This window comes from Ambystoma mexicanum, chromosome 11 (assembly GCF_040938575.1).
Source record: "Ambystoma mexicanum isolate Mex_15411 chromosome 11, UKY_AmexF1_1, whole genome shotgun sequence".
Taxonomy (NCBI): domain Eukaryota; kingdom Metazoa; phylum Chordata; class Amphibia; order Caudata; family Ambystomatidae; genus Ambystoma; species Ambystoma mexicanum.
Window position 1 is genome coordinate 607,070,051 of NC_090934.1, and position 27,865 is coordinate 607,097,915.

General features: G+C 43.4%; 1 protein-coding gene across 1 annotated transcript in view; it reads left to right on the forward strand.

Annotated features, from left to right (window-relative positions):
* The window catches only part of SLC6A5 (solute carrier family 6 member 5), a 426,034-nt gene that overhangs the window by 207,430 nt on the left and 190,739 nt on the right, over nt 1–27,865 (forward strand). Inside the window, exons 9-11 of the mRNA XM_069623483.1 lie at nt 6,782–6,885; nt 11,628–11,752; nt 18,724–18,836. Of these exons, the coding sequence (XP_069479584.1) occupies nt 6,782–6,885; nt 11,628–11,752; nt 18,724–18,836 (342 nt within the window). The remainder of the gene's footprint in view (nt 1–6,781; nt 6,886–11,627; nt 11,753–18,723; nt 18,837–27,865) is intronic.

The following is a 27,865-nucleotide window of genomic DNA, read 5'->3' on the forward strand; positions in this document are numbered from 1 at the left end:
GTCCCTTTGGATTTTAGCAGCTGGAGGTCCCATCTACATGAGGTCACAAACCGCACAACAAGATAAACTGATTTACTTGCTTTATTAATTCATTATTCAAAATCATGTTTGTCTTTTCATTTTTTGTCTGAAAATCATGGTTTTGGTTTTGTCAGTTTTTATTACTAAACCCATTTCCTCACAAAACTCTGAAAACATGTGTAAATGGGTTTTTTAAGCCCACAGGAGATTGTGAGATGAAAAAAAAGTCTGCTAAGACTAGAGCATCTGCAGGGACATGCACCAACCTCTCTATTAAACCGTTCATACATAGCAGGGAAAGGGCTAGTGCCAAAACGCATCCTTAATGGACAACATTTTGCACAACATTTAGTTTGGTGGTTTCCCTGCCTAGGCCCCGTCTAATTACTGCATCATTATTGTCACAGAGGAAGAGTACGTCTGACAACAGAGCATTCGGAGTGCCATAGGCCCTCAAGGTTGCCCATAGCTTAGAACGGGGTACAGTGTCAAAGCAGAGCGAAGGTCGACAAATACATTGTATATGCTTACTTTCCTTCACTCTACATACTTATCTCATATTAGTTTACGCCTAGTACTAATTCCATCCCTAAAGACAGCCTGTCTATGATCAATGATGTTCAGTGAGGCATTCCACTCTTTCAGATGAACCAATACAACTTCAGCTAATATCTTCCCCATCGAGTCTAGTAAAGATATAGGTCTGTAATTCCCAGGTGAGTCCCGACCTCCTTTTTTGTAAACGGGAACTATCTCAGCACTAGGCCAAGATTTAGGTGCTGAGTTATCCGCGGTTACTACATTAAATAACTTAAGGAGCTATGGGGCCCAAATCTGGACGTCAGATTTGAGAAAAAAGTCCTTATCGAGGCCCGATAGGACACCACGCTTCCACTCCAGCTCCCAGTTGGTGCACGACTGCTCGACTAAAGCTCCAAAAGACCAAAATCTCAGTGTGCGTTTAGGGGGGGCACACACCAACACCACCCAAAAGCACCAAACATGAAAGAGCCCTTGAATTCAGGGCTTCGCTGCAAGGGCGATTGCAGAAGATTTTGAACGCCTGACTTTTTCAGGGGGCGTGGCCTCAGTCTCAGTACTCCAGTCACTCTGCTACAGCACCAATCATTTAGATTATATGCAAATAAAATGCAAAACTTGCTGCCACGTTTCCTAATTTTATTGTACTCACTAAATAAGAACTAACATCCATAATGGTGAAACATAGCACCTGAAATAATAGGTATTATTTCAAAAGATAAGCCACACATAACTGCTATCCCATAACGCCCTGGTTAGGTGTGATCACCACACAAATGGTGCCAGCTGGAGATTATGCCACCAAAAGGGATATAATGCAATGCCATGAGTTTAAGATTCTAGGTTCCACACTGTCATGGCTACTGCTGGGATATTCTCATCTGTGCTGTTGTTTAGCACATGAGACATTACCCCTGTGATGAGGCTCATACATATGCTTTGCATTTGACCCCTGAAATGTGTTCGGTTACAGATTTCTAGATCCATTGTTCATTTTTTGTTACAATCAACAGTTACGCGTATTTGTCTGTCCACAATGCTGGGCAATGGTGTATGTTGACTGGAGCATTTTATCTTTTGTACACTGTTTCCCACAAAGGGGACATGTCACAAAGAATTGAACGTTTGCGTGAAGTACATATAGTATGCTTCACAAAGATGCCTATTCCTAAGAAATAAACAAGTCTTTCAGGCTAAGTGAACAACAATTCGTTGCCAGGTCCACATGCGTACTGGAGTGCTGGGTGCACACTGAGTACCCATTTCTCAAATAATCATGCACTTTTTGAACTTTCATGATTACCAGGATTCACAAAGGTGAGCTACCCATTTCTGTGCAAATGATGAACCGACGAGTCCCCTTGCATATCTTAATGTGGCAGGAGAGCACTACTGACACTAATGTTTGAAAAGCTTGCATCACCCAAATGGGCACGGAATAGGCATTAATATTGTGGTGGCCAAGAGCCATGCAGGAAATAAGGGGAGAGCCACAGACTGATGGTAAATCAAGCTTCCTGTATTAGATTGCAAATACACGGCATACCGTGGGATCAGCAGGCAGCACAGCATGCAAGTGTTCAGGCAGGTTGGCACACAGAGCTCCATCTAGCGCCCCCGCGCTAGTGTGCCAGTTTATATAGCATTTCATAGGCAAACACTGGTATGTTTCAGTAATTTCACAATGGAGGTGTTACTTTGCACGATATTGCAGACATTTGGCAAGAATTGTCAACAAGTCACTTGTTACGCAGACCTGCAGGTACATCGCGCTGTACTATGGATAAGCGGCATTCGCAGAACCCCTTCTGTTATCTCCCATATATTAGGCTATATTAGGCTATAGCTATATTTGTAGAGAATAAGCGGAAGGAAAGGTCTGATGTGCCTTCTGCCCTTGGAGGGGTTTGGGCCTGTCCAGGGTGCCGCATGTAGAGCAGGCAGAGGGAGGCAGAGGGAGGTGACATGGAGGGTCTGAGGCCTAACTGTATGGGAGAGCCTAATATCATTGCATTGCATAACATAGCATAACATAGTTTTGCATAACATAGCACAAACTAGCATAGCAATCCTGCATAACATAGCATAGCATTCCTACATAACATGGCATAGCAATCCTGCATATAATAGCATAGCATAACATAGCAATCCTGCCACATCAATAGAGACTGGCCCTTAAAATATCTGTCATTGTAAAATGTTAAAAATAAGAAAACACATGTTTTGCCCTGTTTCAGGGCAAGAATTACAAGCAGGACTGCAGGTGCTGTTCCACTTAAAATGCATGAAAGAGTCTCATGCATTGTGCCCTCCCCATTGGCTGTTCCAACAGGTGCTGAGAAATACTTTTCTTTTCTGCACGTTTAAAGGTGGATCCCATTTCTGAATTAGGGTGTTATTGGAGTTGGATGAATAGGGCAAAAGGTCATCACGGCAGTGGCGGCTGGTGAATTTTTGAACTGGCGGGCTGTAAATGTATGTGCCTAATATGCAGGAGCGACCAAGCGAAGCAGGGGAGCCCAAATGAAGCAGGGATGCTCCGTGGATGGAGGGTTCTCACCAAGAGAAAATGTTTAAAATAATAAGTGGTGCATTTTACAACTCTTTCTGTGAAAAATGAGGTAAAAAGCCACACAGTTTGCAATCAGTTTGTAATGGTAGCACATGAATAATCCCAATCGATGCACATCACCAACAGTGCACGGTACCATTGTGCAACATTTTTTCATGATGCCTTCGCCCACAGTATAAAACATGTTCATCATGGCTGTGCCCATACATGTCCATGCATGGTGCACCAATATTACCACATACAACCTCCCACCAGTAAAATATTCTGTGCAACACAAAACAAAGTATATCCACACTGGCTATACCAAGAAAGGCCAGTGTACCATACAATTAACCTCATGTTTGCTTTTACTCTTTATGTAAAGTACAAAAATGTCATGACAAACAAATAATATATGGCAAGACTGGAGCCACCAATGTACACCAGTTTAGCCATGTAAAACATCCATCATGTTTGCTTTAACCTTGATGCCAAGTAAAATGTAACACATGCCAAGCCACAGTAAGAAGGTAAAAGCACAATCACACCATAGGCCAAGCTATCAATGGAAAAACACTTATCATGTTTGCTTTAACCTTGATGCCCAGCAAAAAAAGCCATTAGAGAAGTAGAGGAACACCTCACTGAGGGTCTGCACACCAAATGTGGTCCAACTTTTATGAATGAAAATCTTTAATTTTTCTTCATCTTCAACATCCAAGAAGGTTGTAGATTTTCAAATCCACATAAGTGTAACCTTTTCAAAGCAGCACAGCATGTGTAATTAGCTTGACGCGTTTAGAATGTGTTGTTATGAAATTGATGTGCACCACCTAAGATTGTATTAAGTAAAAAATGTCATGCCACCTTCAAAAAGTAAATACATACTGCCACTACTAATGTAGGGGAGTCTCCGCAACATGAACACACTGACTGACAGGAAAGGATTCCTCTCCTGTCAGACAGTGGGGGTCATTACAAGGTTGCTGGTCTGGTAACAACGGTGCCTGTAAGCTACCGGCACCGTTGTTACCAGACCGGCAAACTACGAGTTCTGCAAGTGGGTGCCTTTCCGCCCGCCAGGTATTACCTGTCGGGCGGAAAGGCACCCGCTCGCAGACCTTGACGGATCGGTGCATCCTACCTCCCCATTCCCATTAAGTCCACTGGGACTCGAATGGGAATGGGGAGCAATATTTTTCAGTGCCCGGCAATGAGGAATTACCGAGACCGCCAGGGATGTAATGCCCGGTATGTCCCCATTGCCGGGCGGCATAAAAAAAATGACTCCGGCGGCACCCGTGCTGTTTTTACCAGCACGAATACCGCCGGACTCATAATGAGGGCCAGTGTGTCTACACTGCTAGCGCAATAATAATGATGTGCTACATTATACTACTGAATAAAAAAAAATTTAAAAAATAAAACTATAGTTCAGTGGGGAACGCGCCCCTGCTTAGAGGCAGGCAACATAGTCCCCCATCAAATAAAGAATACAGGTCAAATCTGCTGCCGGCCATTCAGGTGGGGTAGCGGCCTGATGCTCACGTGGGTTTGGCACCCAACTGCCATTGTGGTGGGCCGCCACTGCATTAGAGTGTGCACATCTGTGATGCACACATTCTGGAGCCCTTTATGAGTACAGTACATGCTTTTCTATGACCAATGAATGAAGAGTATGCTCTATATTTATGCCAGGAAAATATTTGAGAATGTGTTGATTTGTGCAAATCAATAGAAAAGGCTCCCATGTGTAAAATCGGAGAAAGCACACATTGCACATTTTTTGATTTGCACATGCACCAATAGAACAAGGCAAAGCTGACAGTGTGGGATTGTATACAACACGCGTTCCATTCATACATTTTTAACATTCCAACTTTGATATGTTACAATTTTCTACGAATCATCCCAATGAACAGTTTTTCCCCTTTCAACACAAAATAAAATGGATAATATCATGTTAAAGCCTTACCTTTTCTATACACAGCAAAACAGAATGGGTACAAGTTAGCTCCAGCGTGGTGGGATGCTGTAGTGCTTAGAAATCAAATGGCTTAAGGCATACTTGTTTGACATTTTTAATTGCACAGTCCTGCATAATTAGCGCATTCGTGTTCAGACAGCTATTTTTGCATTCATTAATGGCTACTGAATGGCGCAGTTATTAGCTGTGGCACCAGGGAAGTGTTTTTCTATGTCATCAGTTCCTGTTGCATGCCCTTGTTTGACACATTAACAGCACTGCTGCCCTCTGTTTTTGTAAGCACAGTCATCAAATTAATAATATCACTTTTAGTCTAGTCTTCAAAATATTCCCAATTTTACTCTATTGTTTCACGTTCATGGATATTGTTTAATTCAGTGACTCTTTCCATATGTCTCTGATATTATTAGATATTGAGGAGCATATGTTGACAGTGAAATTAAGAAAAAGTTCAAGGTACACCAATGTATGTTACTAACTTATTTTGTTTACTATGAATCGTAGTGTGCTCTGATTTTAAAATTGATTTCATTCATAAAAACAATCATTATATTCAATAAGCCTATCTTTTGATTTCATGCTAGAAGAATTTAATGTATTCTTGGTATTTAAAAAAATCCTAGCAAACATATTTTAAAACTCTCATTAAGGTTGCCCAAATCCCCTTGAAATGCAAAGGAATATTCAAATAATGTATTCTCACCAGGTATGAATGTACTTGGGTGAACACAGGCAGAGCTAAGATCCTCCTTCTCGGTCTGGTACTTACTCCCTACCTATTAACATTAACATTCAACCGTTTCCAACAATCTGCCTCAATTTAGAGCCACTTGTGCCAAGCTTGATTTTAGATGACACCCATAATAGTGCACAACATGATGATACTGGACAAATGGTCATTGGGACAGAGGACTGCACAGCCACGGTATTGACTAACACTAACCCTGGATCTACCTTTTACTGTAGGCTTAGGACTGCCAGTCAACTCTAACCACAAGCACAGAGTTATATGAAAGCCGAATCATCTTTGTGACCTTATTGCAGTAGCAGAAGGTTCACATCAGATTGCATGTGACAACCATTTTGAGACATTCTAAATTACTATCTTTCATCTGCTCCATAGTTGTTAGTTACTGTTTTGCCAAAGCTACCTACAGCCATCTAGACAGCTGGATCCCCCTTCCTTGAAAATCTGAAACCAGATATAAAATACTAAGCTTAATTGCTAAAGTTACCAAAGTTCATTTCATAGCATCTTTGAGATCATAGGGTTATGGAATCCGAGATTTTAAAAGGACCCATTTGACTAAAAAGAACGTAAAAATCAGCAGGGTCTATGTAGTATCACTGTTTTCTTTTTAATAAACACACCTTGATAACTGTAAAGGTTGAACATTCTTTGTGAACACAGCAGGGCAGCCTTATCTGTGATGTGAGCACACTGGCTTCTACTGCCATATTTATTTACAAATGTTTCATCATTTCTCAGTCAGGAGACATTTTATTATTTCTAGTGGTAGAGTTTTCCCCTTTCAAAAACAATTGTGCCTCCTTCGCATCAACTACAAGTACATTGTTTAGTCTCTCCATGTATAGTGTTTGGAAACATATGTTGTGATCCTCTACAAAAGTGAGTGATGGTGAGACACTGTTCTAACACTTCCCTTTGTGCGATGTTCTAGGTGTGGAAGGATGCGGCCACTCAGATATTTTTCTCCTTGTCTGCTGCGTGGGGAGGATTGATAACACTCTCTTCCTATAACAAGTTCCACAATAATTGCTACAGGTACAGTATGTTTTCATGAAATTAACACAGGTATTCAGATCATGTTGACGGTTTCTGCTGAATGCATCCTTAAAGGCATGTTTAGCTTTCCCCGATGGTTCCCCTTTCACCTTCACATCATTTTGCTCATATGTCCATCAATGTGGAACTCCATTTTTTTGTTTTTCTGCTGTTTAGCCACAATGGCTAAAATCATGTTAATATTGTATGTATGTAGGACACAGCAGCATTGCTTAGTGTTCAGCAGTGCCCATTTAGGTAAAGGGGATCCTGGGACACTGAACGTATTGTGCCATCTTTCCCATTTTGTTTGGACTTTACAAATGTACAGTGTTTGAGGCTCATTATGAGTTTGCCAGCATCCTGGTGGTAAATCCGCCAGGATACCCTCAAATGGAATTACCGTTACCACCACTCGGAATGTCCACCGGAGTGGCGGTAGCCAGTGTAACTCCCATTCCATGGAGTCCCATTGGACTCCATGGGAGAGTTTGTCGGTATTACAGGCATCGTTATAACCAGTGCAATTAATAACAGCGATTTTTGCCTGTAAGGTGGTAAGCTGGAGGTTATTCCGCCACCTCACTGGCCAACTTGTAGTTGGCCGGTGCGGAAAGTGCCGGTATACGTTAATACCGGCATATTAATATGACACCGTCCAAATCGTAATGAGGGCCAATTGTCTTCTTCTTGCTCGTTTAATCCTCAAGGGATCTTTACTTATATTGAAAAAATATTGTTAATGAAACCATAGATTAACTATGTTGTATATAATCTGTTTATTGCAATTCAAAGTGTGTATACAAATCAGAGAGAATTTTATAATGCTTAATATATTACCCGCATTCTCAATTACGGGTTGTACATAGCTCATTTTCAATGCTTAGTGCCAACTAGTGAGATGGGCTTGACAACCTTACCCGGTAGATTGGCTGCGGTCCTTCTAGGATTGTAATTGTAAATTGTAATGGTTTATTTAAAACGGGCTTACTACCCAGAGGTTTCTGAGCGTGGACCCGGGTATCGAACCTGTGTTGCTCAGCCCTCGTTTTTCTTCCAAGAGGAGCACGTTGCCCCTGAGCTATCCTCACGACTGCTGTTCTCTGCAGGCTGATCTCTGCATTTATAACCCAAGTATATACAATTATCACACCTCAAGAGAAATAATATTCAAAAAGCGTTTTCTAGATTCCCAAAAATAATGTTATGAGTGCAACGACGGTTATAATAATATGTACATAGAAATATAGATAACTATCCGCAAACTGAATATTTTTGACCTAGATGCCATAGGTTACGCTTCTACCAAAGAGAATATTAAGGCTGTTGGAATGCCTGTCTTATTGGCAGTGATGTTGCAATTAAGACTAACAGCCTGAGGGAGTGAGAACCATCATGGGCTAATGACTCACACACAAGTTATTGCCTGAGGCTAAGCCGAGGGCCAAAAGTTGAGGAATGGTCATTATCGTAAGTGATCATGTCACTCCCAAGGTCTATTAGAAAGTGGAATTGTGCAACTGAAAAGTAAAGTGAATGATTTCAGGCTTCTGGTCATGTCATAATGTTTGGAATGGTGTCTATATCAGAGATTATTACTTACATTCAGGTCAGTAATGTAATCCATGTGCTAATGGAGCATAGCGGGTAGGCATCTACAGACATGAGAGTATGTGGTGCATGGACATCTCTGGCTAGGCTACCTTGTTTGTCTTAAGTTTTTTCAGTGTACGTTCAAGTGAAGGGGTGCACTGGGTCTATGTAGAAGAGAATTCCAAAGATTCTACTCATGGGTGACAGAAATGCATTGACAATAAAGATTTGCCAAAGTAGAAAATAAACAGGCACTGAATTGCTGATTCCACTGCTGCACCCCACTTAACACCATCTTCCCCTGGACCTGGATGCTTGGATGTACTGCTAGGCTGTGAGGAAATGACTTCTGCCCTGCAGGAGTACAAGGGTGAGTAGTGGCTAAAGTGTCTGCTCAACTCTCAAACTTCTACAAAGCAAGTGTGATCCCAATCAAAAAATGTAAAGAGGCACAGTTAAGAGATATTCCTCATTTGCCTTTTGTGGTGTTGTGGGCCGAGGGAAGGTTATACTCTCAAGCAGGGTGTGAATGTGATTCAGTAGCAACCTAAACAGCAAAGCATAGCAGTCCAAAATGAAGGGAATGACCAATCAAAGTTCTATAAAAATATATATACTTAAATTAAACATATATCTGCAAGAAAACTGAATGGAAAGACTGCACAAGATTCATTGTGTGGAAAGGACAGAGAATACGCAAGAAATTAGAAAATGCAGTGCTCTGGGCAAGAATAGAGAGGTGAAAGGCAATTTAATTACCTCAATGTTCTTCTATCAGGATATGTCTTTGATGAAAAAGGTGCACAAGTGACTTAACCAATCTCTATTGTCCAAAATGGACAAAGGGGCCATTATGGATAAAAAGTACCTTCCTGGTGGCTTGACTACGGCAAACCAGGCTTCTTGATGCTATTCGAGTGGTTCGAGTGCAGCGATCACATTGGTCTGGACCGGGAGATGTGTTGAGCAGGGTTTGAACAGGAGCTTGTAGTGTTTCGAAGGTGATGTTTAAGAGTGGCTTCATGCAGACCAGCAGACCAGCAGGCCAGCAGGGATGGTTTGAAGGGCAGTTTGACTGTGAAGATGCTGGTGGCTGGATGCGTTATTCTACGTGAGCGGTTCGATGATGACTGCAGATAGTGAGGGTCACCAGGGTCAGCTTGATGGTCAATATGATGGCAAAGATGCTGCAGACTGTGTATGTATTCCAGTTTGAGTGGTTCTATACAGCATCTGATGGCTGAGGCTCAATGAACTACCAGGGTCCGTTTGACTGGTGATGAGAATCGGCAGCGAAGAGGCTGGCAGGGTGCATGGCAATTTGAAGGCGGCAGATCTAGTAAAGAGCTTCTATATTGAGCTGAGAAAATGACACTCTCAGCTAGCAGGTTTGAACATGCACTTCAGTGGTTCAAAGAGCAGGTAATTGACAAAAGTAGCTCCACACATTTCTTATGGCTCCGTACGGTCGATTCACATCAAGTAGCGGTGGGAATGTAGGGATCTTGGCTGTTCTGTCTCTCAGGTGCTAAGAGTCTCTTTCAGGAACAAGTGTAGTCCTTGTTCTCAGGCTCTCATGGCAAGGGAGGCAGGTGCACACTTTCTGGGGCCCTTCACCACGTCAAGGTCATTGACAGCAGAGTGGCTGGAAGAGATGCAGGTCTTGTTGCAGCAGCAGGTACACCCCCAATGTGCCCTGGGGATGGGTAGGGAACAGAGTTCACCTCTGCATTGGACACTCAGTCTTCACCTCACTGGTGGAGGGCTTTGGAAAGTCTCTCCCAGCAGAGGTCCAACAAAGTGCTTTCTTAGGTGTTTGTGCCAAAGTGAATCTGGGAAGGAGTGGGATACCCTTTCATTTAAAACTAGAAGTCCACAGGTAATTGGACTAAATCTAGCCTGCTTTAGGGGTCCAATCCCTGTTCTTGGATTTAGTGGACATTGCTTCCTGACATCCCAACCAAAGTGCTTTGTGCTACAGGAAGTGCGGGGCAGAAAGGAAAGATAGAGACAGAGAGAAACAAGATGTTGGAACCTTCCTCCAGCTGTAAGGCGCTCCTTCTTTATATACTAAGCCTACCCTATTCCCATCTCAATAGAATTACAGACCCTTTTGGTACGTAGCAACCTGGTGTGAGACGACTCCTTTTGCAAATGGATGTGCCCTTTAATTCTGGTTCCTAGGACAGCTTGTCTTGAGTGGCAGTCTCTCTGGGGCCAGTGTTACCAGCCCTCACAAAGGAACAACAGGCAGCAGCAAGGCACCCTGCCTGGCTGGTGGGATACACATAAACTTTCCACAGCTGAGGTGAGCTCACATGGCTGACGTGTGTTATCAAGTGGAAGTTGTTGTAACAATTATTTGAAACACCATCCACCATACCCTAAACTGGTATGGCTTCTATTTAAAGTTTAATGTGCCATGAGGACAGTACACTAACAATAATGGGGTTTTGGAACAGACGTACATATTTTAAATGCAGCCCCTGCTCTGTAGTGACTTTGACTGTCACTGCACCTGTCAAAAGCCACCTATGCACTGAACCTGCTCTCTGCTACTTGAAAGAAAGAGCAGCAGATCAGGATACAATGATCAGGATACTGATTAGGCGGGCTCAGGTGTGTACTATGCTTTTGATATGGATTTCTGTGACGAGGGGTGTCTAGTCAGCAGACCATCCACTCTGAGAATTACCTGCATCGTTTTATGTTTAAAAAAAATCTAAACAGCCATGGCTTATACACCCTTGCCAGGTGGCAATCCTTCACATAGGCAAACTTCTTCATAGGCTGGTCTACTAGTGGGCTCATCTAAGTGCCAAGAGCCAATCTGGAGCCTCTAATACACTACAAGATGCTCACATGCACACTGTCCAAGATGAGCCAAGTGGTGCTATTGGAAACATCTGCAAGGGGTCTGAGAGTATTTCTTCAGATAGGTAAACCAGCCTAAGCACAAAAAGCAGTATAGTAATATAGCAAAGGTTCTACAAGTATGAAATGAGTCCAAACGTGTTTCAGAAATGCGCTGTGATTTTCAGTTTTTCCAATGTACCTAATGTAAGCATTGTATCTGGTATGGATTTGGGGGCAGTGCAATACATGTATAAGCTAAACATGTTTTCATCAACTGCTTTTTTCTGCTGCAGAGACACGCTGATAGTTACCTGCACCAATAGTGCCACAAGCATCTTTGCAGGTTTCGTCATCTTCTCGGTCATTGGCTTCATGGCACACGAGCTCAAGGTCAACATTGACAAGGTGGCAGATCAAGGTATGGTGCACATGTTTTGGGTTTGTGAGAAAAGGGATTGGTTGAATGCATGAATTGCATAACCCACAGTGGATCACTGATGGGAATCTACAGCGCTATTTTCTAGTGGTTTTGCTCACTGTCTTATTGCTCATACATGTGTTTCCGAGTTGGATTACATTCAGAATAGTTGCAGTTTTAAGCAATTGAGATATTGATCTAGTTACATTTTCCCACCTGTTGGAGCAATTAGCGAATTAGATGACACTATATTAACCAGTTGTAAATTGAGTGTTAATACTTTATCTACAATGATAATTGGTTTCTAATACGAAGAAGACTGTTAGACTATACTACACTTTTGATCCTTAATAACGGTGAAACCAGGTATGTAGTTGTCTGTAGTCGTGAGAAAGTACTGTTTTGGGTTGATTAAGCTCTGTAAAAGGTAGCACTGCCCTGTAAGGGGAAATGCAATTTTCTGGAGCAAACAGCTTGCGTTTGAGCTAATTTGCACACCTAATGCTTGGTTGATGTGGATCTAAACTGGAGGTGTACTTCCAGCAATGGTTAATAGGTGGTGTGGTGGAATGTGCGACTTGGCTCAAATGGAATATTACACTTTCACATTTCAGGTGGATGTTTTTTTTTCTAACCATTTTAAACCCGCCATAATTTATCTGGTGTAATATATAAATATATAGATAATGTATTTGATGTATATCTATAAATATATTCAATGAAAAAACGTTGTTAAAGGGACATTATGGTTACAAGTAAAACTGAAAAACCTTGGAAATTCGCCAGTTACGGTAAGCTAAGCAACCATAACCCGCGCCACCACCATGCACTGCTAAGACTAACACCCAGGACATCAAATATGACATCACAAATGTCATTGATGACATCACTGATGACATCACATATCTGGACCACTTGTTTTTATTCACTGACCTATCTAGGCCAGGTTTTGTTCACTGACAGTCAGAATGTTAAAATTCAAAAGGTGCTATATATCTAGACGTTAACTGTGTCATATTTTCTTAAAGTACTTTTCTTAGGGTTTGGTCTCAGCTCATGATGCACATACATGGGGCAATAAGCAGGCCTCAAACACACAATTCATTTGTATACACGAAGACAAACTTTAATGAAATTAACATTTTCTTATGATGCTGTTTCTTTCTTCGTTACTTTAGTTTGGGGGGTATCTGCCTCTGATTTATATATGTTGTGGGTCTTCACATGTATTGTTTGTACTGGCACAAGTGTGTAGTTAGTCTTCAATTGTTAGCTAATTATTACATGTTTAACATTACTCAAAACTCTGATAAGGTAGCATTCATGATTGTACTGTCCAAAATTACAAGATTATAAATGTTGTACTTCTATGGTACATGCTGCAGCCATTGCCCATGTTTATGTATGATTAGGTTCATGTATTAAAAACAACACTCCAATACAATGTTGTTTAGATGAGTACATTCTGTAATAGATCAAGTAGTTCATGATAGGTCTCCCGATCATCCCTGACATCTTGTTACCAACATTATAAACACAACCCCTTGTAGGGACTTTTCATCAAAATTAATTTCACATGTGTTATCATCAGTGATGTCATCAATGACATTTGTGATGTCGTCTTTGATGTCCTGGGTGTTAGTCTTAGCAGTGCATAGTGGTTGCGCGAGTTGTGGTTGCTTAGCTTACCATAACTGGTGAATTTCTGAGGTTTTTCGGTTTTACATTTAACCATAACTTCCCTTTAACAATGTTTTTTTCATTGGATTTCATAGGTTTTTATTAGCGCAACTTAACCATAACATCCCTTTTACAACATGTTTTCTGTGAATTTCATAGGTTTTTATTAGTGCAACTTAATCATAACGTCCCTTTAACAAAGATTTTTCAGTGAATTTCATTGGTTTTTAGCGCAGTACTTTCAAAGACAACGAAGACGACCAAGAACATGAGGTAGAGGAAGTGCCTACCTCTAGCACCCAGAGAGAATCATGGGTGTGGCAGTTCTTTACCCCTGTTGGGAATGTACCTAAGGCTAAAGCTACCAAAGTGAAATGCACCCAGTCGCGGACTACATGGACAGTACTCCTAAGGGACCAACTCCATGCACCGCCACACCAAATCCAACCACCGCAATGCTCTCAGAAAGGTTGTTGCTTTCTTAGCAAGTACTAGGCGGTCTTCCTCCAACCTCATCTTCCTCAACCAATACTGTAACCACACAGCCTACTTCTGTGGAACACAAAATCGCAGCAGTACCTTGCAAGCAATAAAAGAGGCTGTTGATAGATATCTTTCAAAGACAACAGTCCTCTTTATGTACTGCAACACACCACTTAGCAGGGGGAAGCAATTTCAAAGTGCTTTGGAAGCTGTAATCAAGGAGCATGAGAAACACTTCCCCTACCATAGAAAAAACACACACGCACCCTGTCCATCTGCCCCTCCATATTAGGGCTTGGTGCCTCTTCCCTCATTTCCCTCCACACCTTACGTTCTAACCTTACCTGCAAAAAAAAATAAGACATCAAACAACAACACAAGTAAGGTTCCTTTTGGAACCACCTTTCACAATTAAAAAATAGAACTAAAAAAAAAGACTCCATCTACTTTACATTCCTCAGTAAAGCACATAGATTCAATAAGATTTTGGTTTTATTAATGGGAATAATGTGGCATTCATCCCCCGATCCAGGCACTGGAACAGGGGATAATTGCCTGGCATTCCAAGTTATCGGCCAACGTGAAGCGAGGGTGGATAATGAGGGCTGCACACCGTTATCCTCCATTCTAGCCCCTGCAATGGGGGATGAAGACCATTAGCACCCCGGGTTCCTGAAGCGCTAACCCAAGGTGCTAAAAAACTAAAGGATTTTTCTTCCTACAGTGGGATGCCTGCAGCGTCCCACTGTAGGAAGAAAATTCCTTTTCCACGATGGCCACCATGAAAGGGAAGGCAGGGCTCCATACAGAACCCTTCTTCTCTTTCCATGGCAGCCTGCAAAAGGCGAAGAGAGAACTTTATTACCATATTACCATGAGCACAATTTATTTGGCCTTTCAAACCCATCCCACTTTCGAATAACTTTATCAAATAGCCAGTCCCAGGTGGACATGGGCACTTTAACCCCATTTGTCCCTTGTAGTCATGGCCAGTAGCCAGATTGTCTAGGTCATGACCTAATGCCATGACCCAGGCAATCTGGCCACTCCCCATGGCCACAGGCTATACCTCAGCCACCAAAGGTATATCACAATGTGTTGTTACTACATTATGACACTTGTCAAAAAATAAAACACGGGCACATTTGCAAAACCATGCATTAAGGTCCTTGTCAAAGCTCCTTACATGAGTTTGCTGGAAATCCGCTCCCATGTTTTATTTTTTCAAAAGTGTCAAAATGTATGTACAAAATCTTTTGTCAACTTAGCTCCCAATTGACAAAACCCATTCAGACTTTACACAAACATTCAAAGTTGAGTCTATAATCTTTCTGGAAACTTTTGTTCACATTGGTCAAACGGCAACAAAGTTGTAAGACATTTAAAAATGTTGGGACCCCCCTCTAATGTTGCCCCCTCTTGACAAAATTCCAACAAACTTTACAAAAACATTCATATCTAGATCTAAAATGTTTTTGCAAACTTTTGTGTAGATTTGTCAAATAGCACCCCGGGTTCCTAAAGCGGTAAGCCAGGGTGCTAAAAAAACCAAAAGGATTTTTCTTTCTATGGTGGGATGCCTGCAGCGTCCCACTGTAGGAAAGAAATTCCTTTTCCAAGATGGCCACCATGAAAGAGAAGGCGGGGCTCCGTACAGAGCCCCTCATCCCTTTCCATGGCAGCCTGCAGAAGGCGAAGAGAGAACCCTGTGACCATATTACCTCGAGCAAAATTTCTTTGCCCTTTCAAACCTATCCCACTTTCGAATAACTTTACCACATAGCCGGTGCCAGGTGGACATGGACACTTTAACCCCATTTGTCATCCCTTGTGGTCATGGCCAAAAGCCAGATTGTCCAGGTCATGACCTTATGCCATGACCAGGACAATCTGGCCGCTCCCCATGGCCACAGGCTATACTTCAGTCACCAAAAGTATATCACATTTTTTTGTACCTACATTATGACACTTTTCAAGAAATAAAACACGGGCACATTTGCAAAACCATGCATTAAGGTTCTTGTCAATGCTCCTTACATGAGTTTGTTGGAAATCCGCTCCCCATTTTTTATTTTTTGAAAAGTGTCAAAATGTATGTACATACAATTGTCATATAACTTGACAAAACCCATTCAGACTTTACACAAACATTTAAGGTTGGGTCTATAATCTTTCTGGAAACTTTTGTCCACATTCGTCAAATGGCAACAAAGTTATGAGCCATTTAAAAATGTTGGGACCCCCCTATAACTTAGCCCCCTCTTGACAATATCCCACCAAACTTTACAAAAACATTTATATCTAGATCTATAATGGTTTTGCAATCTTTTGTGTAGATTTGTCAAATACCACCACATTAAAAAGCCTTTTCAATATTTTGGGACGTCCCTCTAATTTTGCCCCCTCTTGACAGAATCCCACCAAACTTTGCAAACCCATTCAGTATTAGTTCTAGAATAGAATTCCTAAATTCCATGCAGTTTCACTGAGTGATGCCAAAGTTATAAGCCATCCAAAAACTGCTTTTCACCAACCCTGTAATGCAGAAATAGTCATAGATGTCCCAGAACATCTTAAGTGTCTGTGAAACTTCACAGGACCGCACCGGAACATCCGGACGGCTTGCGGACTTCATGGGTGAAAAACAGCCGTTTTTTGGCTTATTACGGCCCTATCCCATCCCATCCTCATCACCCCTCACCCCCAGATATTGTTTGATAAGTTTGACAAGTGCAATGTTGTGTTTTTTAATATGTTTTTACTGTGATGTCTGCGGACACCACCCGGTGTCCACAAATCCAACATGGCGGGCGTTTCCAAAAATATGACTTCACGCTTTTCACCATCCAATCAGTGGGTGCGTTGGATGTCCGCAGACATCACGTCACCATCTAGGTCAATCCGATGCCTGTCTGTGGACCGAACAGGGAAGTGAGTCCGTGGACCGAACCCAGATATCACTCATTTATTTTTTACCTGCTTTTAGAGTGTTTTAAAGAAAACTACTGGATGGATTTACACCAAATTTACAAAAGCATGTTTTTGGGACCAAGTCACTGCCCTGCCGTAAATTGGGTGAAAATCCATCCAGCAGTTTAGGCTGTAGGAGTGAGCAACATTTGTTTTCCATTGTGTCCAAGGAAGAAAAAAAATGTGGGATCCCCTATAACTTCTCCCCCTTTACATAACCTCACCAAACTTACCAAATACATTTGGAGCGGGCCATATACTTTTTTTGGAAACATTTGGTAAGGATTCATCCAGGGAGAGCGAAGTTATAATCCACCCAAAAAGTGCTCTTCCTGTGAGTTGAACAATTTAACCATAACTACACGGCCGCTACCACAGGCCGTGTAATAAACCACAAACAAAAAGAGATATGAAACGGTTCTCCAGGTGGGCATTGCAAAAGTGTATGAAACAGAAACACAAGGGCAACCAGCAATTACACAAAGCTATTAGTTATTTCCTACAGAACCATTAAAAGCAGGAAAACCAGCACTGATATGTCAGTGTATGCTGAAGCTTAATCTTGGTGGCAAAGGTCAAAATAGGACTAACATTAAATCCTTTTGGTAACAAACTACATTACGCATGTTTCTGCTGCAAATTTTTTGTTTAACACAGAGAATGAAAAAATACATTTTCTCCCTAGCATAACAATACATGTCCCAGTAAAAGTGCATATAAGCACATAAAAATGCCAGGTTATAACTGGAGGCATCTCGTTTACTTACAATGGTATAGTTACCCATTTGGTAATAAACGCGTGCAGTAACTTCATGTCTGCCAATGCTGTTCAACGGGCCTCCAAAATGGGAAATAACTAATGAGGCACAACACTCTAATAACTGTAGAAGTATACTGTTACCAAATGGATTTTGAATGTGTGACCAATATACCTTTATTTGCACTACCCCAGTATCTCTTCTAGATAGCCTTTTATGCCCTTCATTGAAGAAATGTGTCCTGCCCAGAAGACCATCCCCATCAAAGTAGTGAAAAACAAAAGCCCTACTTTCACCAACTCTTAGATGAAGAAAGTCTGCTTTGGGAAACTATAAAATAACACGTTATTTGCCATTTTGTCAGATAGCGGACAAGTTAGACAAGGTTCAAAGAGACCAGAGCTTGTCTTAGATATCGCTGTAAGGATTTTTCTTATAGTTTTGGAACAGCCTTTGGATAGAGCCTTCTTTATGGCTGACAAATTTTCTCAAAGCAGCACAAAGATCTGGGACATTATACACAGAATTCAATGTATTTGGGAGTTAACTGCATGGGAGCGAATGGACCTGATTTTGTTCAAACCCAATCCTATTTTTCACACATGAGAAGTGGGGCAACTTTAGCTTGCTCTCTCGATTTTTGCATAAGTAGTGTAAAATGAACTTGCTCTATTTTCGCAGGTGCAAAGCTTCAGGTAATGTGGTCCATTTAATCTTTCTGCGGGGCATGCTCAGATTGGACGATTTGCAGAGAATCGCTGTGTCTGCACTTGAGACGTCGAGCATCATTACCCAGCAGGGATTTTACATCTGCTGAAATGGATGTAAAATATTTATCCAGTGAATCTATTTATCCAGTGAATCTATTTTTGTCTGACTTTTACCCTTTGAATCTTGATCCACTTTTTTGCATATATATTAGTTTGCCATATTTCTCTCAAGTAAAGTCCATTGGGTGTAATGTTATTGTATGAATGCGTATTGCGAGCGAAGATATAAGATATATGTTCTCATCCATTGTGTTCTTTCTTTATGAAAAGAGATTCAGTTACATGTGGTGCCTGTGTATGTTTCTTTCAGGTCCTGGAATTGCCTTTGTGGTTTACCCAGAAGCTTTAACAAGGCTTCCTGTGTCTCCGTTCTGGGCCATCATATTCTTCCTAATGCTGCTGACACTAGGACTTGATACTATGGTAAGATCTCACTTTCTTTGCTTCCTGGGTTTAACATCCTTTGGGCCCGATTAATGGAAATTGGCACATTGACCCCACAAAGTTTGTGCCTCGAATAGTCCTTTGCACAAATAAGATAATCTGCGCGCTACGCTTATTCATAGAATTTCCCATGCAAAATAGCGCTAGACGACATGCCCCGTGCATAGCAATTCCAGCCTCGCATACAGACCTTTGCACACTCCTTGACCGTGAAGAAACGCACCCCAGAAAAGTAGCATATGATCCCTCACAACCAAGGCAGCACCCCGGCGACACTGCGCAGGGCCGCTAGTAACTATTCCCAGCACCCCATCATCATGCGTAACATGTGTCATAGAAGTTGTAATTTCCAAGCAAATATGCCCGCGAACTCCCGTAAACCGTTCCTGCACCCTGCTATACTGCTTGCGTGCACCCCTAACTTCTATCGGTACTGCGACTGCATGCACGCATCCCTAAATCCAACATGCGATCTTACATCTGCGCAGTGATTCCTATGCGCAAGTGTCTGTATTACTGCCTTCAGGTGATGGATACATTGAGAGCTTTGAATGGTCATTTCTCCAATGTGAGGTTGCACGGTCAAATCCATGAATACACCTGCACAGTTGTGAAACACCCACAATTTTGCTTGTTCTTCCTCATTCTGCATGTTCCACCTCCTACTCTGGTCTATGCGCAGGTCAGGCCCATGCTCTGCAAGGTGTCTTGCGCAATGCTATCTACTGCACACAGGGACGTCCGAACCTGTGCGAAAGTCCTGCAGAGTACTGATTTTCCCCCACGCAGTCGATTCATGAATCGACGAACGGGTTTCGCAAGCGGTTTAGCACACCGAGTCCCAATTTGCCACGCAATAAATTCCATGAATCAGACCCTTTCACTGTCCCTACACTCTATATAAGGAAAGGCACACCTATGGTCTCTTGTGACCCTATCTCCTCTCTTTTCATTTCTTGCACTTATTTTCATGTTGCTCGTGACCGATACCGTAGATTTCACCGAATCCAATTGCACCTACTCAGAAATCTTCCATTTCTTTTCTTCTTCAAATTGGTTAGTTAGTAGGTACATTTTAAAACATAGATGGTGCGGGATAAGGGGATACGATAAGGTAGTGGGAATTGTGGGGTAGGCAGGGGTTCTCCCCTGCATAATAAAAAGAATTTGAAGAAAAGAAAATTCGAAGATTTCTCCTTTAGGTGAAGTGGATTCGGTGATATCACTGGCATGCGCTATTGACTGTGAAATCTCCTTGACTTACTGTCACACTCCTGATGCTCTTAAGTGACTGTTCACACACCCAACGACTTCACTCAGTGTGACATTCATTTATCAATTAATTATGAAAGGAGCAATTGGGTTAGTGTTTGACCTCAAAGGTATCTGTTGTCTTAGCTTGGATAAGATAGGCCAAATTCTCAGCACGAGTTGGGCAGTATAGCTGTGGTAAATCTGCCAGAACACAGCCCAACGCAATTACCATTACCGCCACTTGGGGCCTCATCACGAGTTGGTCGGTAACGCCGGCGCTAATAGCGCCGGTGCTATCTGCTCTACCGCCAAACCCCCGGTGCTATTAGCGCCGGATCACGGGTTTGGCGGTAATGGAATTCCCCATTCCCCACTCAGCCCATTCGGGAATGCCCCATTCCCCATTGGGCTCAATGGGGAATTTTCGTACTCATACCGGCAGCGGATTTTCCACCGGCGGTATGAGCGTGAATTTTCAGCGGATTTCCCCCCAGCTCAGAGCTTGGGAGAAATCCGCCAAAGCCCTGATTTGGCAGACGCTTAAATCTGGCGGTAATAGCGTGACCGCCAGATTTCAGGGTTACCACCAAACTCGTGATGAGGCCCTTGGTCTGGTGATATTACCGTCGCATGGCAAATGGCTGTGTAAGCCCCCATTTTTCTAGAGTCCATAGGATGCAATGGGGCTTTTTTGGTGCAATTACTGCAGCTGTAATTGCGCTCTGGTAATTGCATCAAAAATGGGCGTAAAGTCGGCAGTTTTCCTCTAGCTCAGAGCTGGAGGTGTATCCTCCAATTTTCCACCAAACTCTTAATTGGGCGGTGCAGTAATGTGGTGGTAATGCTATTAAAGCCACATTTCTACTGCACCGCCCAACTTGTGATGAGGCCCACATTTATTGATATAAGATGTGAGTGTTCCAATAATTTAACAAAGTAAAACATAAAATACAGTAAAAGATATCGGTGACCTCAATGACCAACCTAGTGTGAGACGGGCATGGTATCAAGAGAGACACTGGGCCTCATTACGACTTCAAAGGTAGCCATGCCGCTATTGGCGGCATGGCTGCCGCTGAAATCGGGTCCGGGTCTGGGTTCCCAGAATGGGGAATTACCGGGCCATTCCGAGTTCGGAGGGCCCAGTAATTCCTCCCTCCAGGAACCCGGGCCCGGACCTTCCCCATTCCCATCTGAGCCCCCATAGGGCTCAATGGGAATGGGAGAGGGTGCAAACAACGGGCCGATTACGAGTGGCCCGTTGTTTGCGCCCTCTTCCCCTCGCGGGACCGGTAAGGACGCCTGGTTTGACCAGGCGTTACTTACCGGGTCTCGCAAGGGGAGCTTGTAATGAGGCGGAACGGGTTTAACGGGTCCCCTACGGGGGCTCAAATGGTAATGGGGATGTACCGTGTACGGGTCCCAAGAATGGGAATTACCGGGCCCGCTAAAGTCGGCATGACCCAGTAATTCCCTATTTTTGGGACCCGGTACCCGGTTTGGGGGTAGCCATGCCGGTAAGAACGGCATGGCTACCTCCAAACTCCTAATGAGGCCCAATGTCTCTATGGGCCTCTCAGGGTTCCCTTCCCCATGCTTAGGGCCATTTGATTCAAAATGAAAAGATAGTCTCTTTGAGGCCTCTCAGGGCTCCCTTCCCCAAGGTCTAGGCCTCTCTGATCTTTATAACAGTGTTCTTTATAATTCTCTTTGGGCCTCTCAGGGTTCCCTTCCCCCAAGCTTAGACCCATTTTGGTCTTTAAACAAAAGGTTCTCCTTTTTAGGATGTACCTTATAACAATTCTCTTTGGGCCTCTCAGGGTAACCTTCCCCAAGCTTCGGCCCGCTTTGATCTTTAAACAAAAAGTTCTCCCGGTCAGGATGTGCCTTTCAATGTATAGTTCTTTCAGAGGAGGTAGTATCAGAGACTTTCGAGAATGGCAGGCTCTTTGCCCCTCACAGGCACGACCACTCTGACTTCTAGCCCCCCTCCTTATTCTCTGCACATTTCTTCTTTTTCCATTCTATGGGCCTGATCACGACTTTGGCGGTAACGCCGGCGGTATTACCGCTAGTGGTATTAGCCCTACCACCAAACTCCCCGGCGCTAATAGTGCCGGATCACGAGTTTGGCGGTAATGTTAATCCTCATTCCCCATTGAGCACATTCGGGAATGCCCCATTCCACATTGGGCTCAATGGGGAATTATCGCGCTCTTACCGCCGTCGGATTTCCTGCCGGCGGTAATAGCGCCAATTTTCGGCAGATTTCCCCCCCAGCTCAGAGCTGGGGCGAAATCCGCCAAAGTACTGATTTGCCAGACCCTTAAAGCCAGCGGTAATAGCGCGATCGCCGGATTTAAGGGTTACCCCCAAAGTCGTGATGAGGCCCTATGCCTCTTTCACTCTGTTCTTTTCCACTTCACTGTGCTTCTTACACACCTTGCACCCTCTTTTCACCTTTCTGTGCCTCTTGCACACTTCTCTTTACTGTTTCATGCACTCTAGCAACTTTATTTCCCATTCCTGTGCTACTTGCACACTCTGTTTTGATTTCGAGTCGCTCGCATCCTTTTTGCAATTTTTGGGTTGCTCGCACCCTCTCTTTGCTTTCCATTCTTTTCCTTTCTGTTTCTTTCTGTACTTTCCGTTTTGGGTTGCTTGCATCCTTTTCCCCGCTTCTGGGTCATTCACACCGGCTCTTTGTTTTTTGGCTCACTTTCTATCTCTACGGTTTCCGCGCTGCCAGTGCACTTTCTCTTGCTCTTTCTGTTTTTCAGTTTCCGCGCCACCAGTGCACTTTCTCTCGCTTTGCTTTGCTTTCTCTCACTTTTAATCGTCGGTCTGCTTGCCTGTTTCCACTTTTTCTGCTCCTGCTGCAGCCGCCTGCATGCTACTGAGTTACTAGCTCTCTCTAATTCTGGAAAATCACCAAAATAGCCCAGTGCTGGCAAAGCAGTTCTCCAGGGTCTTGGATTGAGGTCAGGGTCTTACCACCTGCCCCTCAGACATCCCTGGGACTGGAACACATCCCAGTAGAATGAGCACTGGCCTTGACATGGCAACCGCCAGCTCTTTGTCCAGCTCCTTGGAGACACAGCTCCCTCACCATGCTGCATCCCCTCTGACACACCGGGCCAGCGTCTCGGCATCCTGCACTCTACCGGATCCTCCAGACTCCTTCTTCTGCAGCCTTCTGCTCCTTGGCCTCTAAGTTCCATCAAGCAACCCTAGCTTGCTCATTTCTTCTGGCAGAACCACACCTTTCATAGTATAGTGGATAGTCAAGTGGAGTCAGGTGTGCACACTTGTAGTAACGTGCCTGACCTTGCCTGACTCTTTTAGTGGGGCAGCCTAATGGTGCTCTCGATCGCCTCTTCCTCGTACCAGTACTTATTGGAAATGGGGAGGAGGAGATGGGGTGAGATTGGAAATACCCACGACCGACTTAGGGAGTTTGAGCTTGTCTCATCCTCTTTTCAGTACCAGGTGTGGGGACTTATCAGAGTCTATTAAAGTGAGTGAGTGATGTTAAATCCCTTGGTTTATTGGAGAGGGATCACAGGGAGGAGAAAAGGGTGGGTTCCCAGCATATCCTCTGAGTTTTGAGGAAGGAGAGACAATGTTAGTGTCAAGAGTTGTGAAAGGGTTTGTTCCCCCTAGCTGTCCATGATATTGTATCTTCCCTTTTTCGTGAGTGAAGGTCAAGGGGTAGGACACGACTTGGGTGACAATATCCCAAGAACAACAATGGTGGGTAGGATGGATTGGGGCATGGAACAGGGGAATACCATGTCTCACCTTTGGACGCCCTCCCCACAGACCCAAGGACCCCATGCCCAGGTGATGCTCCCTCGCTTGTCCACCCCCAGGGTTGGGATATAAGATGGATGGCCCTTCCCTGGCCACCTGAGCAGTGGATCCCCAGGGACTATTTGTGAGAACACCCTCAGGTTTCTTACACTAGTTATACAAGTAACCAGTGTTATCTTACTTGCACTAAGGGGAGAGCATCTGGCTATTCATGTGGCTTAGATGTGGGCAGGTTCTGCCAGTAGGCACCTGCTTCTCTCTGCAACTTTTGTGCCACAATTTTCTGTTGAAATACTCAAAAACTCTAATCATGTCCCCTTTCATTCCCCTCACCCAGTCCCACAAACCTCTTTTCTCCCTCAGTCCTGCGATATGCCCACAACCACTTAACTTCCCCCTCTATCGCTTCTGCCCTCTCTCCCGCTCCGGAATCACTATAGAAATAGTAAAGGTCCTTTGCTGTATCAAATTGCTGCCATTTATTTAAGCGAAATTGGGCACCTGCAATTATCGCTGTCACAATTTCGCTAAAAAAGGGAGTGAAAGCCCCAAGTTGGTATTAGCGGTTAGCCCTGTCTTCTGGGGTGAGAGGGGCAGGAAATGCCCTGATCCCTTGCAAGGCCCTCGCTGTGTTTGGGCCTTCCGACTATGGGTGGTGTGCCATTAGTGGCACATGCGGCTTATCACGGTATTATCATACAAAATCTGATAAACATTGCTGAAAGGAAACCCAAGAAAATTACATTTAACCAGTATAATAACTGTCATTGAAATGGCAACTAAAATGTGTTCCTATAAAGAGCAAAAATAATTAGTGAACATGTTTAAAATCGGAAAATAAGACTAAGGGGAACATTTTATGTTATGTTATTAGAATTTTTACTGTGTACCACTACCATTTTCATGGTCTCCAGGTGCTGTCATGGATCTGAAATGGAAAAGAGGAGAGGGAGTGGTTAGGGGTTTTAGTGGAAAAGACATGGCGTTGTGCTCAGCTGTTGTTGTCGGTAGAGTCAGGAGCAACTGACATCTATGTGGGTGAGTTGTCTTTGTGGTTTGTGGTGTTTCCTCGTGGTCATGGTATGTTTCTAGATAGGTGGCCAGCAGTGGTGGGAGATGTGCATCGTGTTTGGACTTTAAAAGTTGGTTGGAGAGATGTAGAATTGGATTAAGTTGCGGTTGGCTCAGATATTTGGTTTTAGCAGTATATTGTGTTGGCGAGTCAGTGGGTGTGTGTTGAGTGAGGTATTTGTGACGTTAGGTTGTTAGTAGGTTAGGTCTATTGGGTAGTTCTGCTGGACCAGGTTTGTTAGTGAATTTTACCTTGTATGTGTAAGTTAATTTCAGGTTGTATTATCGTTACACACTTGGATCCTGCATTCTATGAGGTAGTGCGGTGAGTTTTGAGTAAAACAAAGAAAGAAGAGTGTCTTACCCTGAACAAGTAAGCCCATGTTTGATGATGTTTCTTTTTGAGTTTTATGTTGTTATTACAAGGGTGCTTGAAATGTCATTTCAGTGAAAGGTGGGTTTGGTTGTGCATTGGTGGGAACAGTGTGGTGGGAGTGATTACTATTTTTATTATTATTATTGTTGTATTTATTGAGCGTGGTCCTACCTTTGAGAAGTAATGGAGCACTTTACAAAGGTAGGAAGTTGTAGTCTGCATCCTTTTTTAGGTTGGAGGATAGCTTATCTATCCAAGTGTGTTGAATAGCCAGGTTTTGTAAAGTTTCCAAAATGTTCAATGGTCTTTTGTTTTCCAGATTTCTTTTGGGATGGAGTTCCACAGTTTTGCTCTGAGGCTAGAGAAGGCAGTACCTTCGTATTTGTTTTCCTCATAGTGCCTTTATTCCATGAGTAAGCTAGTGGTCTTCATGGGTGGTAGTGGGTGATTTTTCATTGGAGGAATTCTGGTTTATGTCCATGCAGTGCTCTGTAAGTGATACAGTGAGTTGAAGTGAATTCTTTTCTTCGCTGGTAACCAGAGCAGGTTTTTCAAGGCTGAGATGATTCGCTCCCTCTTGTTTATTCTTATTAAGTTTCTTGCTGCCGTGTTTTGGAGGCATTGCATTTTTTGTGTGATTTAGGCAGGCATTCCAATCTATAGGCTGTTTGCACAGCATATTCCTGATAATATCAGTGAGATTATGGTGAGAGGTAAGTGTGGGAAGCTCAGGTATGGAAAGATGGCTCTGATTGAGCGTAGGTGTAAGACGCATTTTTGGACTATTGCTTTCACCTGTGGTTCTACTGTTCATGAGTATTCCCAGATTTATTACCATTGATTTTTAGTTTTTTTCCCATTTCCTGTGGCCAAGAGAGAGTGGTCTGCAGTTCATTGGCATTGAGTGGGGTGATCAGTATTTGAGTATTTCAGTTTTCTTTTAAGTTGCTGCTAGTCATCCAAAGAGTTATCTCATGGAGGTACTTATTGATGGAATTGTTTGGGTCAGTGCTAGTCTGCATTGTTGTAGCAAGTTAGTCCATGTTTTTTGTTTAGTTTCATGAGGGGGTCATGTATAAATTGATGAGGAGTGGTGAGACGCTTGATTCTTGTGGAACACTGCTATTGGTGGTTGTGGTAGTAGAGATAAAAGGCAATAAGTAGCAGTGCTTGCTAAAATCGATTCTGGGTTTGCTGTAAAATCAAATGTTGGTGTTTTTGCATTACCTGTGCACCTGGGTGTTTCACTTCCTCCATTGTTTTGCTGCCACCATTTGAAATTCGATTTTATGTGTGTATAGGTTATACATCTCTGCATCACCTATCCATTGTAATTCTATTCCTTCTGAGTTTTCATTTATTCTCTCCTACTCAATCTACTAGGCCGCTAGTGAGTTCAATCAGAACCGCGCAGTGCATTGATGCCACTCCTCTCTCACTCTTGGTTAAACCTCTACCTTCCAATGACTCTCTCCATCTCTCCTATATTCTCTAACTGCTACACTATCACCTATCCACCTTCTCTCTCCAGGTTCGGCAGGAAAAAGCACAAAAAAGATATCCTGAGTGCAAAACCTGGACTTCTCAGTGCAGACACCTATGTCAGTGCTTCCTCTAGAGAGGTTTTCTTTGATATCCTTTTCCCTGTCCCCTCTACTGATCGCTGGACCCCCATCTCATCTCCACTCTCTCTCCTTACTCTCACTCCACTATTAATGGTGGCACCATGTGGCAAGTCCTCTTGGCTGGCTTCACATCGTCTTGTTGCTTCATTAATATCTATCACACTGGCACCATTCTGGTTCAGGTTCCTCAGCCCACCCTCCTTCTCTTTTATCGCATCCTGCCTTCTCTCATTAACTTCCTTCCTTCACCTGCATCTCCCCCTTTAACCCTCTCACTCCCTCCTCTTAATAGTGCACCACACCCCTGAACCCCACGTCAGAAATCCTTCAAAAGCACAGACCACCTCCACATGTCGACACTAAATGCACGCTCAGCCAACAAACACACCTCCAACATCGGTCTCCTTCTTGAAGACATTGACCTCAACATTCTCACACTTACCGAAATTTGGCTCAATGCCAGCTGAGTCACTGCCTTTGACTCCCTCCTCCCAGATGGCTTCAAGATCATCTCCAAGCTTTGACCCCACCACTCTGGTGGGGGGGGTTGCCTTAATCTTCCCTGAGTGGGTTCCTGCTTCCATCTTACCTACCCAGACCTATTCCTCTTTTGAAAGCCTGGTTTGCAAACTGGTCACCTCGCCCACCTCCACCCAGACCATCGCTACATCTACCGGCCCCCAGGCACCTCCTCCCTAGTCCTCTTTGAATGGGCTGACTTCTGCTCTTCTTTACTTTCTTCCACCTCTAATCTTCTCCTTCTAGGTGATTTCAACATTCAACTGGAGTCTCCTTGCTCTGCATCCATTCTATTTGCTGACCTCTGCTCCTCCCATTCCCTCTCCATTCTACCCTCTGGGCCAACCAAC